We start from the raw sequence: 22799 nt of genomic DNA, 5'->3' as shown, positions 1-22799 counted from the left end.
AATGTGTCTTTCGTAGTAAAATAACTAGAATAAAATGAACTGAAATGAAATAAACAGGGAGTCTCAACATAGCAATATGTTGCATATTCAGAAGGAGAGGGGAGCTACAATCAAATTGTTCTTGGGTACAGTAATTTTTGATTCTGTGATTCAATAATAATCACAGTGATTCAGGTGTTCTATGAACATGTTGAGAAACGGTACAATTTCATCAAAATATACAAATATATTTACTGTACCTGCTCAAATATCAAAATAAGTTAACAACAGGCTAAACACAACATTTGCTACAAATATTTTATTTACATTGGCCTTTAACACACTGAAGGTCATTCATATTTCTCTGCAAGCCATCCACTTTTTTGAGTGGTTATTTATGCCAAATAACAATCTGACAAGCAAAAAGTGTTCACTCACCTGATGTATTATTTGAGATGTATCTGTAATAGGAGATTCTATCATTTCTTCTGTGGTACTGGCAAAAGACTCAGACTTTTTTTCAGGAGATTCTGACAGCCTTAAATTTTTTAAGTCTTTGGTAACTATTTCTGTGGTAAGAAAACTTTTGACAGGTGGTTCTTGCAAATCTGGTTGCTTCTGAGTTGGATGATCTTCATACACAACATTACTCAGTTCATTAAAAGATGCTACACATACTCTATCATTGAGCATAGTTTCAGCTACTTTATCATTTCTTTGCAAGCCAGAAGTGAGGAATTTCTGGTTTTCATGACTGGCATCATCTTTCTGTCCTTCAGCATAACCACAAGCAGGATCCCTCATTTCCTCCTGTGGAAGATTACATGAAAAATAACGAGTAATGTTGATTGTTCCATCACTATAAACATCACATTCTACAACAGAAGAGTACATGTTGCAGGAGCAACTGAGATACTGACAGCAGGCAAGGTAGATCCTTATCATGTTATCACATATTTAAACACAAGAATTTTATCTAATCTCTGATAGTGTAGCTATCTCTGCACAGTAACCAAATAAGCTGCAGTTTTTGCACAGGCAAACATGTGTATTTGGTTAATCAGTACAAAAAATTAGTATACAATCTGAGGTTCAAATGCTACAAATTTGTGAAAAATTTGTTTCATTAATCATTTATTTGTTGCTGGAGGATAGTCACTTATAGTGATATCACAGACTTACATTGAGAGTAGATAAGAAAATCCTCACCAGCTTAGAAATCAGTCTCAACTGAATTAGAAACACACTTCCTCTCTTACTTTGTGGTTAATTTTTATTTCCAACAGTTTTTCCATTTTTTTTACGTACACACACACATACAGAAACTAATGTAGTGAGTATTTTTAAGCAAGGCATTACAATTTGCAGTAATAGCTAGCACACAAACATCATGCAAAGGCATAGGCACCATTAAGCTTATGAAAAGTTTCATTCCCTCAACGAACCAGTCATGCTATTAGAGAGAGAGAGAGAGAGAGAGAGAGAGAGAGAGAGAGAGAGAGAGAGAGAGAGAGAGAGGGAGAGGGAGAGGGAGAGGGGGGGGGGAGATGATGATGATGATGATGATGATGGGGAAATAAACAAGATGTTACATGGATTCAATAGATAAAAATTCAGATAAAATTAACTGTTAGAAAGAAAATAATCAGTCCCCCTGATGTCCACCTTTTATAGTATATCAGGTCTGTTCTTCATTAACTTAAGATTTTTTGTAGAGACTTTCTGCCAATGACAACTGAAGAGAAAATTATCTTTAAGGATTGAAAGTCTGCATGGCAAAGTCTCCACAGCAGGAATATACTTTTATTCTCCAGCCATGTTTGATTTTTATCCCAGTGGTAGTTTCTCTCATATTTACTATACAGCAGTTGCGTCTGAAGTTGGAAAGTCATTTTTTAACACTAAATGGATTTTACCAACCAGAAAAGCATTTAATTTAACCTCACCAGCACCTACCATAGCGTATTAGTTCAGCATTATTTTACCATAGTTCCTCTAGCCAACCCATTCCCCATGTCACATTGTTACTCTGTTATGTCGGATTAAATAACCAATAACTGGAGAATTAATAAAAATACAAAATTGTATCCATGGCTTTCATCCAATAAAATATACAACCAAACTACGAGTAGAATCCTAGTAAAGGGGCTCCCACTACACTTCAAGGATACTGGCTGGCTTTACCAGAATGACAGGGAGAGAGAATGCACAAAAAAGCAGTTTCGGTGTGGGTAGCAGTGGGCTAACTTGCTTTGTCTCCCTGATTAAATCAAATCAAGATTAGAATGAAAAGGCAGTGGTACATTTAGACTGATGGATGGATGGATGGATGGATGGATGGACAAGGAAATTGACCACATCCTTAGCAAAAATTTGTCATAAGGGATTTTGGGAAAATGTGAAAACCTAAATTAGAACTATAAGACATGGATTTGAACCACTATTCTCCCAAACGTGATTTCAGTGTTTCAACCACTGTGCCATCTCACTAAGTCATTCTAACCCAGCCAGAACTCCGTCCTTTAAGCCAAAACACAACTACTGTATATTTTCTGTGTGTTTTATCAACATGTCATGTTACAATAATTTTATTAAGAAATTATTTTCAGTTTCAAGCACCTCCTGCTCATACTCATTTGGTTTATGGAGTTTATGCAATGTTTTGTGCTACTGGTGCACTTTGTGGTAAACAGCAGGATAGCCCATTAATGTGGAGACCATGGAGCAAACGTAATGTAACTTTGGATCACCTGAAATATTAAAACTGGTCAAAACTTGCATTAAAACTATTCTCGAGTGATGTTCATAGTTAAATTGACCACAGGTACATAACAGGTACAACCTAGTTAAAATGACCTCCTCCTGGCGGGAGGGCCGAGAAGAGGTCGTCCAAGCTGCTGGGAGAAGCTTAATACTCCAGAGCTTATTCCCATGACAGGAGGACCAATGGCAATGCCGAAGGGACACCATCTCCTGACAGACGGCAAAATAGGTATCATTGGAGGGAATATGGGTATTAGTGGGCAGAGGGACAAGGACTCCAACCTTGGCAAAAGTGTCCGCAGCCTCATTTCCTGGCAGACCGACATGACTAGGAACCCACATAAACATCACAGTGGCTCCACCAAGAGTGTGCAAGTGACAGTTTTCCTGGATCCATTGCACTAAGGGATGGGTGATGTACAGCGCACATAGACTTTGAAAGCCACCGAGAGAGTGAGCAGAGGACAACATTGAAAAGTCTACATCACCACATCTACTCTGTGGCCTGATTCAGGGCGAAGAGCTCCGCTCTAAATACTGAGCAGTGTGCTGGAAGCCAATATTTAAGCCAATGATGAAGGCACACCCAACACCGTGATCAGTCTGGGAGCCATCAGTGTACACAAAGGTACTATTGCGAAGTTCCACGTGAAGGTTGTGAAGCTGAAGGCGATAGGCTGAGGCTGGAGTAGTGTCCTTGGGAAGCCAATGAAGGCCAAGGTTAACATGGGGCCCTTCACAAAGCCAAACTGGTGAAGGGTTCACACCCACCAGGAAAGTTGCAGGTAGTGTGAAGTTAAAGCCGCTCGAGCAAGACCCCAGGAGGGATGTGCCCCATACTGCCGATCAAACAAATCATCAAAGAAGGAGGCATATGATGGGTGGCCACACATGGCAGACAAACAGCAGGAATACCTGCTGAGGGGGAAGTCATAACAATATGACAGTGGTAGTTCAGCAGCATCAGCAAACAGACACTAAACCGGGCTAGTTTAAGAGGCTCCAGTGGCCAAATGGATGCCACGATGGTGGATAGAGTTGAGATGGAGTAAGAGGGACGGATGTGCAGATGCATAAACATAGCACCCATAATCTAGATCAAACAGACAAGGGACCAGTACAAACAGGGGAGGGTGGTTCGATCTGCACCCCAGGAAGTACCATTGAAGACACGTAGGACACAGAGGGTAAGACACATGGGAGGACTAAGAGCCCCAAAAATTTCATAGTTTCAATGAAAGGAACAGGCCCAAGGTGTAAAGATGGTGGGAGAAACCAACTGCAGTGCCAGAAATTCATACAGATGGTTTTGTCTGTGGAAAGACGAAATCCATTGTGAATGCTCCAGGAGCAAAAACAATCAAGACATCGCTGAAGATGACACTCAGTGAGACAGGTTCATGGAGAATTGCAATAGATAGCAGAATCGTCAATAAAAAGGGAGCCGGAGATGCCCGGCGGGAGAAACACCATTATAGGGTTAGTGGCAATAGCAAAGGGGACGATGTTCAGGACGGAACCCTGAGGCACACCACTTCCCTGGATAAAGGTGTCCAACAAGGCAGAATTCACACACATCTTGAAGACTCAGCATTTTAAGAATTCGTGAAACAAATAGGGCAGGCAGCTAGAGAAACCCCACATGTAAAAAGTACAGAGGATACCAGTTCTCCAGCAAGTGTTGTAGGCCTTCTCCAAATTGAAAAACAGAACCAAAGTCTAGGATTTCTGCAGAAAACGATTCATGACATGGGTGGATGAAGTACCAAGATGATCTCGTGCAGAACACCACACTCAAAACCCACACTGAGCAGCCGTAAGTAAATTGCGAGACTTGATCCACCATACCAGGTATGGATGAATCATAATTTCCATCACCTTGCAGACACAACTGGTGAGAGAGAGATGGGGTGGTAGCTAGAAGGAAGGTTTTTGTCCTTACTGGGCTCAAGTATGGGTATGACAGTCACTTCATGCCAACATCCAGAAATGTTGCCCTCTGCCAAGATGCAGTTGTACGTATTAAGCAAAAAGTACTTGCCCATAAAAGAAGAGTGCTGCAACATCTGCATGTGGACAGTATCTGGCCCTGGGGTGGAGGATTGGGATGAACAGAGCATGACGTAGCTCCCTCATACTAAGGCGGCATTGTAGCACTCACAATTTTGAGAAGAGAAAGATATCACCTGAGCTGCCTATGCTCATTTCCGGTGGAGGAAGGCAGGGTGATAGTGGGAACAGCTCGAAATTTCCTCGAAATGGTGGCCCAAGGTGTTGGAGATAGCAACAGGATCCACACTGTAAGGCCGGAAATTGGCGAATAGATCTTGGTTCCAGAGAGCCATCAGAGGATGGTCCACATGACACAGGAAGGGGTGGAATTGTTAGAAGAATAGTGAATGAAATCCAGCTAACTTTTTTGCTATACCAGAGAATATTAAGACACTTTGCATGCATCTGTTTATAATGAATGCAGTTTGCCATCATAGGGGGACGGTTAAAAACCTCTCCGCGCATGAACTGCATCATGGACTGGGACACAGTATGGTAAAGAGGAAGTGCGAGGAATGGAATGTTCTGCAGTAGTAAGGGTAATGTTTGTGGTATTTTCCACCTGGTCATCACAACCAGGGAAATCTTGTTCTTCGAAGGTCACCAGGGAGGAGTAAATCTGCCAGTCAGCCTTAGTAAGCTGCCATTTGGGTGTCCACACATGTGGGGTAGGAGTCAGCAAATGGATAGCAAATGGGAAATGGTCACTCATGTAGGTGTCAGAAAGAACGGACCACTCAAGACAATGGGCAAGCTGGGCAGTGCAGAAAGATAAGTCCAAGTGGGAATACGTGTGTGAGGAGTCAGAAAGGAATGCGAGTGCTCTAATGTTAAGGCAGAATAGGTTAAGTTGGTTAAGAAGGTCAGCCAGGAGGGCACCTGTCTAACAGGTTCTAGGAGAACCCCAAAGGGGATGATGTGCATTAAAGTCAATGAGTAGCAGAAATTGTGGATAGCTGCCCAATAAGCTAAAGGAAGTCTACCCTGGTGACATCGAATGACGGAGGGATATAAATGGTACAGAGGGAAAAAGTCAGGTGAGGAAGGAAAAGGTGAACTGCGACAGCTTGAAGATGGGTAGTCAGGAAGATGGGTTGACTATGATCATCATCCCGTATGAGCAGCATGACATCCCCATGAGATGGAATGCTGACCTCAGGGGGAAGGTCAAAACAAACCAGGAAGAAATGTGAAAGCTCAAAGCAGTTTTGAGGACACAATTTTGTTTCCTGAAGGCAGAGTAAAAGGGGATGCTGTGGTGCTAAAAGCAGCCGTAAATCCTCTTTGTGGGACCGAAGGCCATGAATGTTCCATTGGAGGAGAGTCATGATGAGGAAGAAGTGAATGGGTGTCAACTCGGCAGCTGCGAAGTGACAGCCTGCGGAGATTCACTGGTACAGGGCACAGAAGCAGGAGGATCCTTCTCCATTGGTTCCACAGATACATTGACTTGCTTGTGCTGTTGGTCTGTGGAGTCCAACACAGAAAAACAGTTTGTGGTGTGCACCGGCGACATGGAGGCCAGCCAGGCTAAGGTATCACGTGGCAATACTGTCGAAGAGGATCTTAGAGTCGCTGAAGGAGAAGATCACCTATCTTTGTTGAACTTCTTCAAGCCTTTCCGGTTAACAGAGGAAGGCTCAGGTGTTTGGCTGGAGGGAAGTAGGAAGTCTTCACGGGAAATTACTCGTTACCCAGTCACCTGTCATGAGTCAGACACATGGGCTGGTCGCCAGGAGCGCACAGGGAGGAAGAAGAAAAAGAGGAACCTCTGATGCCAAAGTGGAGGAATGGGAGGAGAAGGGAAACAAAGAAAGGAAAAGGGAACGACAGACAATGGTGAGACTGTTCTTATGTCAATAATGACTGACAGTGTGGAACATTTCCAATAACACCCCAGACATGTTCCCCAGGGGAGGGGAAAAAGAATAGCAAGAGGATAGACATGTAGCATGGAAGGGAAAGGTGCTGCAAAGGCTGCAGCCCCATGGTGGCCAAGCACAAACCTGCCAAAGACTGGTGAGCCCCCTGGGGGTGGGGGTGGGGAGTCTTCTTTTGGTGCTTAACTTGTTAACGTAAGTATTTCTCCTTTAATATACAATATTGATTGTGGTGGGGCAAATCATACAAGAAGAAGGTGGCAGTAGAAGTCTAAAACAGTCAAATGCCTTTACAAAAATAAATAAATTAATGCAGTGTTATCATCATTTTTAAACAACATTGGAAGTCATGTAAGGATCAGATTACAGTGCGACAGAAGGTTTTAGACATTTTTCTAGCAAGAAAGTAAGTCTACTGTATAGGATAGAAACAAAGAAATTTTAGTTTGCAGAAGCAAGCAGTTCTAACCTTGGATTCTTTAGTGCCAGTAGACGAGTCTTTGGTGCTGATACAGGCAGAAAGAGCAGCACTACATTTTCCATCACCATATTCTAATTCTACATCATTAGCTTCAATTTTCTGTACTAGCACCTCATCCTGCTCCTTTCCATCTTGCTCATTTTTCTGTTCTTCTGTTACTCTTGCAACAGCCACCACCGTATTACTACTGTCAGCATCTATAGCATTAGTATCAAGAAGGGAGTTTCTGTCAGAGGATTCTGTCAAAACATTAATTATCTCTTCTTGTTCCACATCATCAGCTTTTTCATGACATTGTTTACCCTTAATTATATTTGGAAGTAGTATATTTTTGTCTGACACAGACATGTTCTCAGAAACATTTTCATCCTCAATACTTTTCAAAGAAATTGTTTCTTGTTCCAAGTTAAATTGTGCTAAAGAACTTTGTGTGTGTTCATTATTAAGTTCATCAGATAATGTTTTGTTCACATTTGTATCTCCCTTCTCAGTACAACAAGTATCAGATGATTCTGTAAATTCCACTGGCAAGTGCATGCCTGAACTATCAGACTTCAGTAGGGTTGGAGGAAATTGTTCATGCTTCTGTATTTCCTGATCATTATTTTCTCCATTAGTTACAGGTTGAGCAACCTGTGTCAATACAGCTTTCGTTGATTCCTCAGTTTCGTAACTAGGATTTTCTGATGAATTGATGCTAACTTTCATACTGTTTGTCTGTGGATCAAACAATACCATCTCACTTTCCTCACACTCTACAGTGGATTTTGCTACTTGCATACCGCTTTCTTCTTTACCAGTATCTGACAAAAACTCCTCATCTTTGGCAGAGACAGTGGAGGGATTAGAAATTTCTTTACAGCTGTCGACATCTAACTGTAGCTTTTGAGGACAGTTATACCCATCACCCTTCACAACTTGAGTGCATATAGAGTTGTCATGCAATAAAGAATAGTTTCCTGCGTCTGTTTGTAAAACAGTGCTGTCAGAATTTTCCATACCACCCAGTGATTGAGAACTTACATCAGTACTCACATGTGACACCAAAACTTCCTCACTTTCACAAGAAGTACAGGTTTCCAATGATATTCTTGATGTATCTGCAGTCCCATTTGGCTCTTGTGCACCAGATGGGGCAAAATGTGAAAATGCCTGCTCTTCAGCAACACACTTTACATCATGGTCATCAGAATTACTCGCAGTCTTATCTAACAATAAATTAGAGAAAGTATTTGAAATTTCTGCACTTGGATCTCCATACTCTGCAGCTTCATCTGTCTGACTGATAGAACAAGAGACATCTGCTGTGTGAATGCCACTGTCTTCACGATCAGTATCACCACCATTTGAAGAAGAGCCAAGCATTTCTATTGATGATGCTGACAGTGGATAATCTTTGACACTATTACAATGTTCTAAGCCTTCAAAACTTTGAACTCTTTCAAGCAGCTCAGAACCAACATCATCGCAATATTTTTTGTCCAAACTGTCTAAAGAACGATGAAATTTCCGTCTGCTATGCTTGGTGTTATCTGACTGAATCCAACATTGCTCTGCATCATCTATAGTTCTTCTATTATCTGAAATATCACCCTCATATCTGTAATAACCTTCATTTTTCGAGTGAGTATCTGCAATTATTTCAAATTTGTTATTTGTGCTTGCATCTGTAGCAGAATTCAGGGACTTCTCTTTCAGAGAATTATCTGAGTTATTACCATTCATATCATACGAATTCAGACCACTTCCACTCTCTTCTAAAAGTTCAGAATCACTTCTGTAGCACTTTTCTCCAAAATTGTTGTCACCATTTGGTTCAAGTTTGCCATCATCATTAACATTTATGTATGATTCGGATGGCTGTTTTCTAGGATTTTGCAACTGCAGCTGCCTAGATGTTTTTATTTCTGTTTCAGAACTTTTCTTCCTACTGCTCAGCCCAGAAGAATTTATTCCAAGAGATGACAATCTTTCTTTGACTGTTTTAGTATCAATTAATTCTGCTGGTTTGTTCTTTGAGGAATGATCTTTTGAAGTTGAAGATTTTTCAAAGACTTCCCTTCTTTTCAGAACATCTACTTGTGGCAATGATAATTTTCTGGTACTATCAGAAATGTAACCATTACCTTCAGCACCCAAGCTCTTTTTGTCTGTCATAGGAACTTCTGACTTTAATGAATACTTTCTAGGTTTTGGAGCCACAGGAGGTGGCGTTTTTTCTTTCTTTCCATCATCATTAAGTCTCTCTTCACTCCTCAAACTGCAGTTTGCTTCCTTCACTGAATGATGTTCATTTCTGGAACTATTCTTTGACTTAACTCTTGTCTCAGCAAAATTAACATAACCCTGAATTGCTTGCTCATATGTGAATTCTTGAGACTCTTGTGAAGTTAATGAAGTATCCTGCCCATCATTTGCATTGTTTGTTTGGATGGTGGCCCTCTGGGACTCTGCAGCATACTCTTTTCCAGGCTGAAAAACCAAGAAAATACAGAAAAATCTTTAAAAATGCAGTAATGAATTGTTTTCTGTAAACAAGTGGACTTTTTTTTAGAACTTACATCACACATTTATTTACATGCTGCCTAACAATACTTTTAGTTCTTATAATTAGATTTTCCTGGAGACATTTGAGTCATCATATAGTATTTAACTGTCTGAACAAGACTGTCCTTATTGGTTTCTAATATTTACTAATTCACCTAAACAACAGCATCTAGCTTTATAAGGCCATATTGTTATTATGCTTCATTGCTACTATTACTCTTTCACCTTTTGTTCCTTCACAAGAGGTTTTGGACACATTATTTCTTCAATTTAATCTGATGTGAAATGCTGATAATTAGATTTCCCTCTCTTATGTCACTACTTCCAAAATTTATAAAAATGTATGTACATCTTAAATCACATGAACATTCTGCTAATTATACAGAAAAATCTTTATGAACATGTTTATTTTATTGTAATATACATTTTTCCTAGAATTATTTTCACAGAAACAAGTTATATGACAAAAAATATGTACCTATTTTCATTTAGTAAATAACTCACCATGCTTTGAATCTCACTATCATCACTGTCATTGTTTCTGCTGCCAGAATTTGCTCCAAGGCCCAAATCGCTCAAGTCTTTATCATCATCATCTTTGTACACGACAAGACTTACTTTTCGCCCTCGATTAGTTCTGTGGGATGAAAGTGTGTTACATTGAGTTATTTAGACTATGCCAAGGTACGATCTAAACCGCTTTCAATTTAGTTGCAAGAAATTCAGAGGACTACCACAGTTTTAGATAGTAATTTGAGTAATTACAATTAGAGTTTTTGTTGGAGATTCAGAGGTAACATGCAGTTACATTAAAGAAAAGCAGAATAAAATAATGGTGGCTACCTCATCATTGACTTGCCAACAAAGTAGCTACCCTGTTTGATTATGGACTTCGTAATTGTGAATGTTTATTAATTAGCATTCATTCGCTTCTTATTATGAACAGACCTTAAGTTTTGAAAGCAAATAAAGGACTGTAGATGGTATCACAGATAAAAATGTCATTCAGTTTATATCCTGTTTCTTCTCTTTGAGGAGAAGTGATGTGTATTTTTTTAACGTTCAAATGACTCTGAGCATTATGGGACTTAACATCTGAGGTCATCAGTCCCCTAGAACTTACAACTACTTAAACCTAACTAACCTAAGGACATCACACACATCCATGCCCGAGGCAGGATTCGAACCTGCAACCGTAGCAGTCGCGCGGTTCCGGACTACAGCGCCTAGAACGGCATGGCCACTGCAGCCGGCTTTTTTAACTTATTTTTGTTGATATCCATCAGAATTTTCTGAACAGTTTTAAGTTTTTTTCTCTTTAAAATTTTAAATTTTCAGTTTCAACCAAACATTATGGGAATGTTAATTGTTTATGAACATTTTCTAGTTTTATTTCATAACTTACTGGATATGCTGAATTTAATAATATGAGGACAGCATTTCGAATCACTGAATGTAAGTGATGCTATCCCTATTAATAATATGAACATATGCATAGGCATCCATATTGATGAAAATTTAAATTGGAAAAAGTACATTTTGGAACTCTTACGACAGCTTAGTTCAGCCAAATTTGCATTTAGAATCATTGCAAATATTGGGGAGAGACAAATGAGTAAGTTGACACATTTAGTATATTTTCATTCAATAAGGTCATATGGAATAATGTACTGGGGTTGCTCGTCTTTAAAAAAGGAACTCTTCATTGCACAAAAATGTCCTCTAAGAATAATATGCGGTGCTCACCCACAATCAACTTTTAGACCTCTGTTTAAGGAATTGGGTATTCTGACTATGGCTTCACAGTATATTTATTCCCTCATGAAGTTTGTTGTAAATAATCCATTACAGTTCAAGAGAAACAATGAGGTACATAATTACAATACCAGAAGGAAAAATGACTTTCATTACTCCAGTTACGGTTGTCTTTAGCACAAAAAGGGACGCACAATGCTGCAACAAAAATTTTTTATTACTTACGTAGGGATATAAAATGTCTGACAGACAGCAAATTACAATTTGATAACAAACTGAGGAAGTTTCTTCTTGACAACTCCTCCTATCATGTAGAAAAATTTCTATTATGGTAATGTGTAAAAGGTGGTGGGTAGAAATTACCAACTCACATCTATATATAATTTTTGGTAATAATAATAATAATAATAATAATAATAATAATAATAATAATAATAATAACAACAATAATTAAAAATATAGAGCTTAGAAATGTTCAGAATATAGTGGTATGTAAAAATTAATTTACAATGTAAATGTAAAATGACTTGTTCCACATCATTACGATCTACTGAGTAAAATGATTCATGGAACATGTAACTAACTAGTAACTAACTAACAAATGTATACTATTGAAAAGTGCTTAAAGAAATCAAAGTGAACTGCCTGAAAAGTAATGAGTGCATAACTAACAGGTGTTTGAGATGCAACACAATTTGTTTACTTCTTGCAGTCTGACAATTTTCAGACTTACCAAATAAGTTCAATCAAACTGACAGTTCTAGAATCTAGTCCTCTTGTGTCAGTCAAGTTGCCTAGGATAAATTAACCTGGTAAGTGGAATGGAAAGTCTAGTACTACATGTGGAAATTTCAAAACATATCAAAGGTATTAGTGATTTGATAAAAAGTAGAATCCTGTGTGGAGACTTTTTCAGTAAAAATAGACATCACAAGGAGGTGAGAGAGCACTGGTATGAAGCACTTAACCTCAAAACATAAGTGAACAGTAAAACTAAAGTAATGCATAGTCCAAGTGTACACAGTTTAAAGTAAAGACAGACTCCTTAATGAGCATATAAACACATCAAAAAACATTTTGCATCACCTCAGTTCTGAGAGTTCCGTAACCTGTACAGAGATCAACATAAACATCATTTCCGCCCTTTTTATTTCTCATGAAAACCACACATACAGCGAGACCTTCAGAAGTGGTGGTCCAGACTGCTGTACACACCAGTACCTTTAATACCCAGTAGCACGTCCTCTTTCATTGATACATGCCTGTATTTGTCGTGGCATACTACCCACAAGTTCATCAAGCCACTGTTGGTCCAGATTGTCCCACTCCTCAATGGCGATTTGGCGTAGATCCCTCAGAGTGGTTTGTGAGTCATGTCATCCATAAACAGCCCTTTTCAATCTATCCCAGGCATGTTCCATAGGTTTCATGTCTTGAGAACATGCTGGCCATTCTAGCTGAGCGATGTCGTTATCGTGAAGGAAGTCACTCACAAGATGTGCGTGCTGGGGGTGCAAATTGTCATCCATGAAGACAAATGCCTCACTAATATGCTACCGATATGGTTGCACTATCAGTTGCAGGATGGCATTCACTTATCGCACAGCTGTTATGGCGCCTTCCACAACCACCAGCAGCATACGTCGGCCCCACAAATGCCACCCCAAAACAGCAGGGAACTTTCACCTTGCTGCACTCACTGGACAGTGTGTCTAAGGCATTCAGCCTGACCGGGTTGCCTCCAAAAACGTCTCCGACGATTGTCTGGTTCAAGGCATATGCGACACACATCAGTGAAGAGAACATGATAGCAATCTTGAGATGTCCATTCAGCATATTGTTGGGCCCATCTGTACCACTCTGCATGGTGTTTTGGTTGCAAACATGGACCTCGTCATGGATGTCGTGGGTGAAGTTGCTCATCATGCAGCCTATTATGCACAGTTTGAGTCACAACATGACTTCCTGTGGCTGCATAAAAAGCATTGTCAAACATGGTGGCATTGCTGTCAGGGTTCCTCCTAGCCATTAGCCATAGGTAGCAGTCATCCACTGCAGTAGTAGCCCTTGGGCGGCCTGAGTGAGGCATGTCATTGACAATTTCAGTCTCTCTGTATCTCCTCAATGTCCGAACAACATTGCTTTGGTTCACTCCAAGACATATGGATACATCTGTTGTTGAAAGCCCTTCCCGGCACAAAGTAACAATGCGGACATGATCAAACTGCAGTATTGACCATCTAGGCATGGTTGAACTACAGGCAACACGAGCCATGTACCTCCTTCCTGATGGAATGACATGAACTGAATGGCTGTTTAACCCCATCAGTCTAATAGGCACTGGCCACAAAAGTTTGTTCACATCTTTGGGTGGGTTTAATGATATCTTTGAACAGTCGAAGAGACTGTGTCTGTGATACGATATCCACAGTCAACGTCTATCTTCAGGAGTTCTGGGAACCCAGGTGATGCAAAACCTGTTTTGATGTGTGTAGTACCAAGTCTGATTGATACATATAAATAAGGAAGTAGATTTCATAGTTATTATCTACGTAGTGAAATGAAAATATACGAGGGCTGGAACTTCAATAGTGGCAACTAGTTATTCACAACAATACGAGAGAGTCACATGTTTGCACTTGTCACTATCCTTCAAAGTAGTCACCAGCATTGTGTAGAACCCATTGCCAGCAATGTGGAAGGTGTAGTATACCATTAGCAAAGCCTGTTCTGTTGATGGTGTGAATGGAGTGGTCTACTGCCTGCTGAATCTCTGGAACAGTTCTGAAGCGAATGTCATGAAGTGGTTCCTTCATCTTTGGAATAAAATCAAAGTCACAAGGACTTAAGTTCGGGGAGTATGGTGGATGGTACAGTACTTCCCAGTCCCATTGACCGAACAGAGTAGCCACAGCTCGCACTGTATGTGCCCACGCATTATCGAGCAAAATGATGGGTGGGTTGGGCAGAAAGTGTCGCTGCTTCTTTCGCCAAGCTGGTCACAGGTGATACTCCAAAAACCAACAGTAATATTGTGCATTGAAGGTCAACCATGAACGAACATAATGCGTTAGGATAACACCATTACAATCATACACGAGAATCACCATAACTTTAGACCGCTCCATTTGCATGACCAACAGGACAGGCTCTGCTAACAGTATGCTACACGCTACACCTTCCACATCACTGGCAACGGGTTCTACACAACGCTGGTGACTACAGTAACAGTCGCAAATATGTAACTCTTTTGTATCTGTTGCGAATAGTTTCCACTATAAGCTCCGACCCTTGTACAAATGACTGTCTAAGCCTGTTTTAGATGACACCTATCACTTGGGTTCCGATACCACCTTCCATTCGCACAGGTTGCTGGCAGAATTGGTAAAGACAGCTGGCCTTCTCCTTGCGTGCCCGAGGAGCTTACAATTTGCAGTATCATACTCAGAATTTATCAGGACCCTTTGGTTTGGAGCTGAGTGGGCTCTCAACCAGAGGCTCCATTGATTGTGTGACAGTCTTGGCTGCAGATTTCAGGATCTGCATTATGAGGTCGAGAAGTACAGGATTCCCCTTAATAGGGTCAGCGGCATAGGTTTGAGGTTGTCCGATGTCCAGTTGACACACAATGAGTGAAATCAAGTCACATAGAAAATAAACGCACACTGAACATCAAAATTTTAACACTAACCTGCAAAGTATTTGTTTTTAAGTCTCTGAATTTACCACACTCCAGGAAAGTTGTTGCACTAAAATTATAGTCTGAAGTGAGACCTGGATGAAACATAAAGTATAAAACTGAAATATTTAATGAGGCATGGAACATATACTGAAAAAACAGATTAGATGCCATACGGAGAAGCCCATTCATAGCAATTAACAAAAATTGTCTCTATGGAGTTCAAAATTGAGTCTGCATGTGAGTAATCAGCCTATGGGAACTCAAGTTAATAATCATATATTTTGCTGGCCATCTGACTATGCTGAAACAGTTTCAGAATCTTTCACAGGAAGTCTATGCTCAGGAGTGTGAAAGTACCCTGAACATGCAATCTTACTCAGACACAAAATTCAGCCTACTGAGTATGAACTCTGGTATCTATAGATCCATTGCAGGTGGTATGGACTGTCAACTGAAGCAGCTCTGGCCACTTTGACAGCTAGTTTCAAACCCACATGCAACTGAAATATTTTAGGCCTTGTCGCTACTAACAGGCCTTACCTTTCTGTCAATGCCAGCACATATACAAGGATTAGTGATTATGATATCATAGTGACAATGGTTATTGAAGTTAATAAATCCATCAAGGAAGGAGGCTAAGAGAATTTTTATGCTGGGAAGATCAGGTAAGTAGTTGTCAGCCTCTTACTTAGACAATGGATTGGCATCACTTAGTTGTAACTATTATGGACGCAGAGCAATGATGGGAGTTTGAACAGTGATGTTTGTGCCATGTAAGAGGATTAAGGATAGGGAAGAGCTGCCATAGTTTAATAATAAAATTTGAAAAATGCTGAGGAAACAGACTGTTTCACTCCTGGTTCACAAAGAATGCAGAAATGTCGACAGGCAAGAGTTAGTAGAAACTGGCGTGTGTATAAAAAAGTTATCTAACAAGCATAGAACAGCTTCCACTGTCACATGTTTGTGAAAGATCTCTTTGCATTTATTGTAAACATCTTGCACAGTACAGGCGATTCCTGTATGTAAAACTGGTGTCATTAACATGAGTTTGTTGCAGAATTCTTGAGCATATTCAACATTTAAACACAATAAATTTCACTGAGAGAGGAGAACTTCTATTCAAAAATTAGTACAAACTTACACAGTATCCAATCACATTAATTTAACCACCAGTCAAAAGCCCGAATACACCTTTTGCAGTGTGGATGTGCAGGAAGCGAGTCGGCGAGTGTCTGGAATGTACTGACAGGGATGTGCAGCTATGCCAACTCCAGTGCCGTGGCTGGCTGCACTACGTCTCTCTGTTGAGGATCCATATTGTTAAGAGGCCGATCAAGAGTGTCCCACAGATTCTCGATTGGGTTTAAACCCGGGGAGTCTGGTGGCCTGGGGACTTTGGTAAACTACCCCTGGCACCCTATGAACCACGCACGGACACACAGAACTGTGCGACATGTTCCACTACCCTGCTGGTAGATGCCATCAACTTGAGGAAAAAGAAACTGTATGTGGGGGTGGACATGGCCCCCACGGATAGATGCACACTCATGTTGAGCCACTGTATCTTCTAAAATTATGTAGTCACTGAGGGAATGCCACAAAAACATTCCCCAGACAGTGACTCTCTCCTTCACCCTGGACCCTTCCAAAAGTTGTTGTAAGGTGTTTGTTTGCAGTCTGATGGAGCATAAAACATGATTCACCTGGAAAGGCCACCTGTTGCCACTAAGTGGATATCTAGTTGTGGTACTGGCATGTGAATCCCAGCTTTCATCCCTGATGAACACCAGTCAGCATGGGTACATGAACCAGATGCCTGCTGCAGAGGCCCATATGCGGCAACATCTGCTGAACAGTCATTGACGTGACACTGTTTGTAGCTTCTCGATTCATCTGGGCAATCAGCTGTTCAACAGCTGGATGTCTATTAGCCTGTAGACATCTCTGCAGCTGTCTTTCATCTGTCACCTGTGGGCTGTGATGCACCACAGTTGCTGTGGCACCAGTTTTTTATAGTGCTATTCTGCAATTCATAGTTTAGCGTAACCACGGTTGCACATGAACAGCTTAAAAACTTACCCATTTTGGAAATGCTTACACCCTTGGCCTGAATGTCAATGTTCATAGCAGATAATTGCTTCCTTTCTGGATTACAATGACTGCACTGTTTACCGTGTGTGTCTCTTTATATACCCTCCTCTGCTAGTACTGCCACCTGTTGTCTGAGAGTGGTTATTGCACGCTGACACTGAATATTGGTGGCAGTCACATTAATGTGGCTGGACTATGTAGAGAGCACTGCTCTTGTGAAACTCTACTTCCTCTTCTCTCACGTGATATCCTTGAATAATGGCTGAAGGTTACCAGGCAGGCTCTGTATTTCTAGATTTCTGGAAAGCATCTGACAAAATTCTCCCAATGTGAATTGTTAATGAAGGCCGGAGTATACAGAATAGGTTCTCAGACGTCAGAGGGCTCAAAGACTTCTTCAATAACAGAACACACTATGTTACCCTAGATGCTGAGTGTTTATCAGAGACAAGGGTATCATCGTGAGTGTCCCAGGGAAATGTGATATGACTGCTTGATAGACAGGGTGAACAGGAATCTGCAACTGTTTGCTTATGATGCTGTAGTGTACAGGAAAGCATCATTATCAAGTGACTGTAGGAGGATACAGGATGATTTGGACAGTTTCTATTTGGTATGGTGAGTTGCAGCTTGCTCTAAATGTAGAAGAATTCAACTTAATACAGAGGAGTAGGAAAAACAATCCTGTGATGTTTAAATACAGTATTAGTGTTGTACTGTTTGACACAATCACAATAGTTAAATTTTGAGGCATAATGTTGCAAAGTGATATGAAATGGTTAAGCACATGAGGTCGACTGTAAGGAAGGCAGATGGTCAAATCTGGTTTAAGGGGACATTTCTACTGAAGTGTAAAGGAGACTGTATACAGAATGTTAGTGTAACCTATTCTTGAGTACTGCTCGAGTGTTTAGGATCACCACCAGGCTGGATTCAAGAAAACAAAGCAATTCACAGACCTACTGCTGCATTTGTTACCGTATGTTTCATCAATACACTAATTTGATGGAAATGCCTCACAAATCAAATGCGAATACTTGGAAACAAGAAAATGTTCTTTTTGTGCAATGCTATTTATACAGTTCAGAGAAGCTGCATCTGTGACTGACTGCTAAATTATTCTACAGCCACTAATGAAGATCTAACTTAAGGACTGTGATTACAAGATATGAGAAGTTAGGGGGGCAATACAGAGGTTTCTAGAGTGATGTTTTCCCCTTGCTATGTATGTGAATGGAACAGGGAAGGGAACAACTAGTGGTGATACAAGGTATCCCCCACCATGCATCACATGGCGGCAATGCAGAGTATGTATGAATGATGTGAAAGTCAGTAATGATTAACTGTAGAAGATATTTTAAACACTATAAGTAAAAAAACACACTGTTCAACAGAATGACAAGCTTGATATTTACTAACCGTTCTTCCATCATTTCATTGAAAGTTTTACTGCGTTTTCGATTTCGATCGTATTCTTCCAGCTCAAATTTCTTAACTTCTACCACTCTCTCAATAATATGTTCTTGGCGTTTTCTGCGGCTGTTCTTCCAGTTGTCAAGGTTCTGAAATTTAAGCAAGTATGCAATGTATTTCCAGAAACAGTGCCAAACAGTAATTAAAGAAACTAGATATTTCCAATAGACTTTCAAAATCATGTTAGTTGGTTAATGCAAATTATTGATATGAGAATGATTAGAAACGTACATGATCTATGAAGAGCACCAGCATCGAGTTTGGGGGATGAATATGGACTGGGAGGGTAACACATGCTCCAGTGCTGAAATCTTATTTCAGCCTTTCATACAGCAGCACCACCACCAAAAACACAGTGAAAGAGTGTTATTTAAGATTTCATATTTTATCACTAGTCTGACACTTTCCAAGTACTTAGAACTGCATGATGTGTCAGAGGATAATTCATGTAGACCCCAGAAGCCGTGTCTTTTGACACTGACAGATGGATGTTTTATCAGTGCCAATGGTTTTTAAGTGCCCGCAAAGATCTTTTGGCAGTGCTATCAGTGTGCTGAGAACCACTGGAGCCACTTTCACTGGTTTATGCCAGAGTGGATTTAGTTTGATTTTCAAGTCCTTCTATATAACAAGTTTTTAAGTTATTTCTTGTCAGTTCAGCTCTCACTTAGGATCACAATTTCAATGATCAACACACATTTCCTCCACAATTATGATGTCTGGCAATTGTGTTCCAACATTTGATGTGTCTCAAGTTTGAAGCTCTGTAGTAATTTACCATTCTCATTTTCAACAACTTTTTCTGGCTTGTTGTCCCATCAGGTATTTGCCCACAGCAAATGGTAATTTGGGCACAAGCTACAGTGAATAATTTGTGCCATAGTGTCATGCCTTGGCTTGTAATCAGTCTAAGCGAACGAACAGCTCAATCATTTCCTCGGCTCCTTTGCATAGTCTGCACTCTGAATCTGCTTCTGACTACTTAATTCTGGCTTTGATGGCATTAATTCTAACGACTTGTTTCTTCACAGTAAAACAAAGTCCTTCAGTTTCCTTCTTTATGGTTCCATTGATCAGCCAAGACCAAGTCTTTTCCATATCTGTTTTGCGTTTGGTCTTCTCGAAAAATTCCCCATGCAGTGCTTTATTGCAGGCGCTGTCAATTTGGCACTGGATTGAAAGTGTCTGGTATTAATTCTTGGTTTGATATTCACGATTTAAGTCAACAACTGAAAGCTGAGTCTTTGCTATGTTTCCCAAAGTCTGCTACTGCATGCTTACCTTCTTCCACTGTCTGCCTCTTTTTATGTCACTGCAAGGCTGAATAGTGAATTATTGTATGTTTTCTTGTTGTCCTGGCCCAATTATTGAGCTGTAGCTTTGTCCAGTTCAAAATGCCTGCAATGTCTTTAGTGACTAATATAGTTAGAATATTGATTCCCTTGACAGTAGCTATTTTTCTTCTTTCTTGCTTTTTCCAGTATTCAACAGAGTCAGTGTTGTTATATGGGTTGAGGGAATGTTAGTGACAAGTGGTGGCTGCATGCCATTCCTGACACCAGCACTTCCCCCAGGATGGAATCTGCATGGCTCATCTGTCAACATCTAGAGGAAACCTCATGTTCAAGTGTGAGAACATTTTCCTAATGTTTGCATAGCTTGTATCTGAGAGGGGGTCATGTGAACCAGCTCAGTATTTACCTAAATGGATGTTGGACACTGCCTAAAAACCACATGCAGGCAGTCAGCTCACCACCCATCATTGTTAATCCTCGAGATGGATTTGATCCACGACAGGGTCATCTCCATGAAGTGGCATGGTAACACGCTCAGCTATGCAGGCAGGTGTTTACTGCCTTGGTGCTATTGCCACCATGTAGTTTGCCTTTCAAAATGTATCTGATGCTTCACACGTACTCTCTGCTGACCGTATTTTTGTCGAAATGGCCATGCTCATGTTTTCCAATTCTTAAGCCCTTATGCATTTGTAGGCTTCTGGCTGGTGGCACTTGTTGGGTGTCATCTGTCATTTCGATGCCTTCAGCTTCTGAGATTGTGCCCTTCTTTAGTGTCAGTGTGGCGCATATGTCTAAGCTGAAATCCATGCTGACAATTCAGACTGTATTATTTAGAGGCTGGATTTCAATTTACATCTTCCATAGAGTTTCAAGTCATCCATGTACAGCTGATGGGATATTTTCTGAGAATTTCTCCCTGTCTGATAGCTCAGATTTCCTTTCCGTACAATAGTTGACAGTGGGATCACAGTGATTGTTAACAGTACTGGGGACTGTGAGTCCCCATGGAAAATGCCTCTCTTGATGTTCACTAGTCTGTGACTCATCTCCAACAGGTACTTCCGTTTTCTAGTGCTACACAGCATGTTCTGTTTTTTTTTTTTTTCTGATTTGTTCTGACCATGAAGGTTTCCATGCATGTTATGATCCAACTGTGTGGCAGTAATCTAAGGCTTTTTTGTAGTCAATCCAGCTTCTAGTTAAATTTGTTTTCCAGCTTTTACAGTTTTCCAGACTCATTTTGTTGATCATATGCTGGTTTCTTGTGCTCCTGCTTCTTTGTTTGTTACCTTTTTGTTCTGCTAGTATGATGTTTTCTTCCAGAAATTCTGTTGCTGTCTGTGATGCCTCTCAGCAACTTTATCATTGTGAGCAGGCGTGTTATTGTCTCTTTAGCTGTTTCATCCTGTATTGAATACGTTTTTATAGCTCTTAGCCATTCACTGACCTTTATGTTAAACAGTTTGGCCATTTTCACCTGCAGACCTGTTAGGTACTTGAGCCAGTAACTGTGCAGTTGATCATTGTGAGGGGATGTCCTGTTCTTGACTTTTTCATTCTTTTAGTTGCTCATTTCAGTTTTTATCTCTAGTTGTTGCAATTTGTTCTTAGAAAATTTCTTCTTTAAGTCCTTTATCCTCTCTTTAGGTTTGTTGTGCTCTTTTTCAGTTCCACAGACATTTTTCCAGTGCTGGATTGCGGCCACTTCTCTGGTTTTCAATTTGTAAATATGCTTGCTGATTCATGCTCTGAAACAACTGCTCCTTGTTTGATTGGAAACTGCAGCTACTGGATGGTCCTGGTCTATTATCTTCCAATTTCTCTGGCTGTTGCTTCACAATTTCCAAAGCTTCAATTTTTCTTGTATTCAGCCAGTACTTATTTTAAGATCCCCTTTGTTCTTTTTTCATTCAACTTATGCTCTTCCACGTTCTTCGAGTTGCTTGCACAAGCTATCACACTTATTTTTCAGTCCCAGTTCGAGCTTCCACTTTGGTTTTAATTTTTTGGCACGATTTCATTGCAGTGACCTTACTTGTTCTAGTTTTGTTGGTGCTTTACTGTATGTGAGCTGTTTCACTTATTCTCTTACTGATATTCAAATAACTGAAAGAGCAGCATTAATGGTGTTCAATGGAGCCAGCTGTTTTCTGTAGTCAGTTTGAGCTTTGGAGTTTTGTCCTTTCTGCATTAGATGACACATGGGACTGACTTTTGCCTCCAAGTTCTAGATGTCTTTGAGACAGTGCGATATGCAGTTCATCAATGATTTCTTAGTCTTCCTCAACCTGTATTATTCCCCAATTTTCACCAGTTACAACAACAAATTTATTTATCATGACAGAAATTACATTAGTGGCTACTGCTAAGTCTACTCCAGGTTACTTCCAGCTTTCTCAAGAGTAGGTCTCGTGACTTAGTAATTTTAAAATACTTCATCCGAGATATGGACTGTTCCAGAGAGTACCGTACCTAGTATTTCAGTGTCTTTACTGTGTTCTAGGGTTCTAAGACAGACTGCTCTTTGGGTTACGTAGCATTGATCCAAGAACATCAATGATGCAGCTTGTAGTCTAGTGGCTTGTGTTGCTGCATGTGGATCATGGGGTCCCGGGTTCGATTCCCAGCTGGGTTGGGGATTTTTCTCTACCTGGGGACTGGGTGTGTGTCGTCGTCATCGTCGTCATCCATCACACAGAATGGAAGCATCAACTAAGGGGTATGATCTTTTTATTTGGTTGATATATAATGATGTCAGGCTTATTAGCTGCTACCATTCAGTCAGTACATATTTG

General features: G+C 40.4%; 1 protein-coding gene across 2 annotated transcripts in view; it reads right to left on the bottom strand.

Moving 5' to 3' along the window:
• The window catches only part of LOC126184904 (uncharacterized), a 174598-nt gene that overhangs the window by 61462 nt on the left and 90337 nt on the right, over window positions 1-22799 (bottom strand). Inside the window, exons 4-7 of one of the 2 annotated variants that reach the window (XM_049927555.1) lie at window positions 18653-18795; window positions 10207-10339; window positions 7144-9627; window positions 418-789 (exon numbers count right to left, since the gene is read on the bottom strand). In XM_049927555.1, coding sequence (XP_049783512.1) covers window positions 418-789; window positions 7144-9627; window positions 10207-10339; window positions 18653-18795 — 3132 coding nt within the window. The remainder of the gene's footprint in view (window positions 1-417; window positions 790-7143; window positions 9628-10206; window positions 10340-18652; window positions 18796-22799) is intronic. The other variant, XM_049927556.1, reaches the window with a different exon arrangement.

Source organism: Schistocerca cancellata, chromosome 4 (assembly GCF_023864275.1).
Source record: "Schistocerca cancellata isolate TAMUIC-IGC-003103 chromosome 4, iqSchCanc2.1, whole genome shotgun sequence".
NCBI classification, from domain to species: Eukaryota; Metazoa; Arthropoda; class Insecta; order Orthoptera; family Acrididae; genus Schistocerca; species Schistocerca cancellata.
The sequence above is the reverse complement of the archived record's forward strand: the minus strand, read 5'-3'. Positions and strand labels throughout refer to the sequence as shown.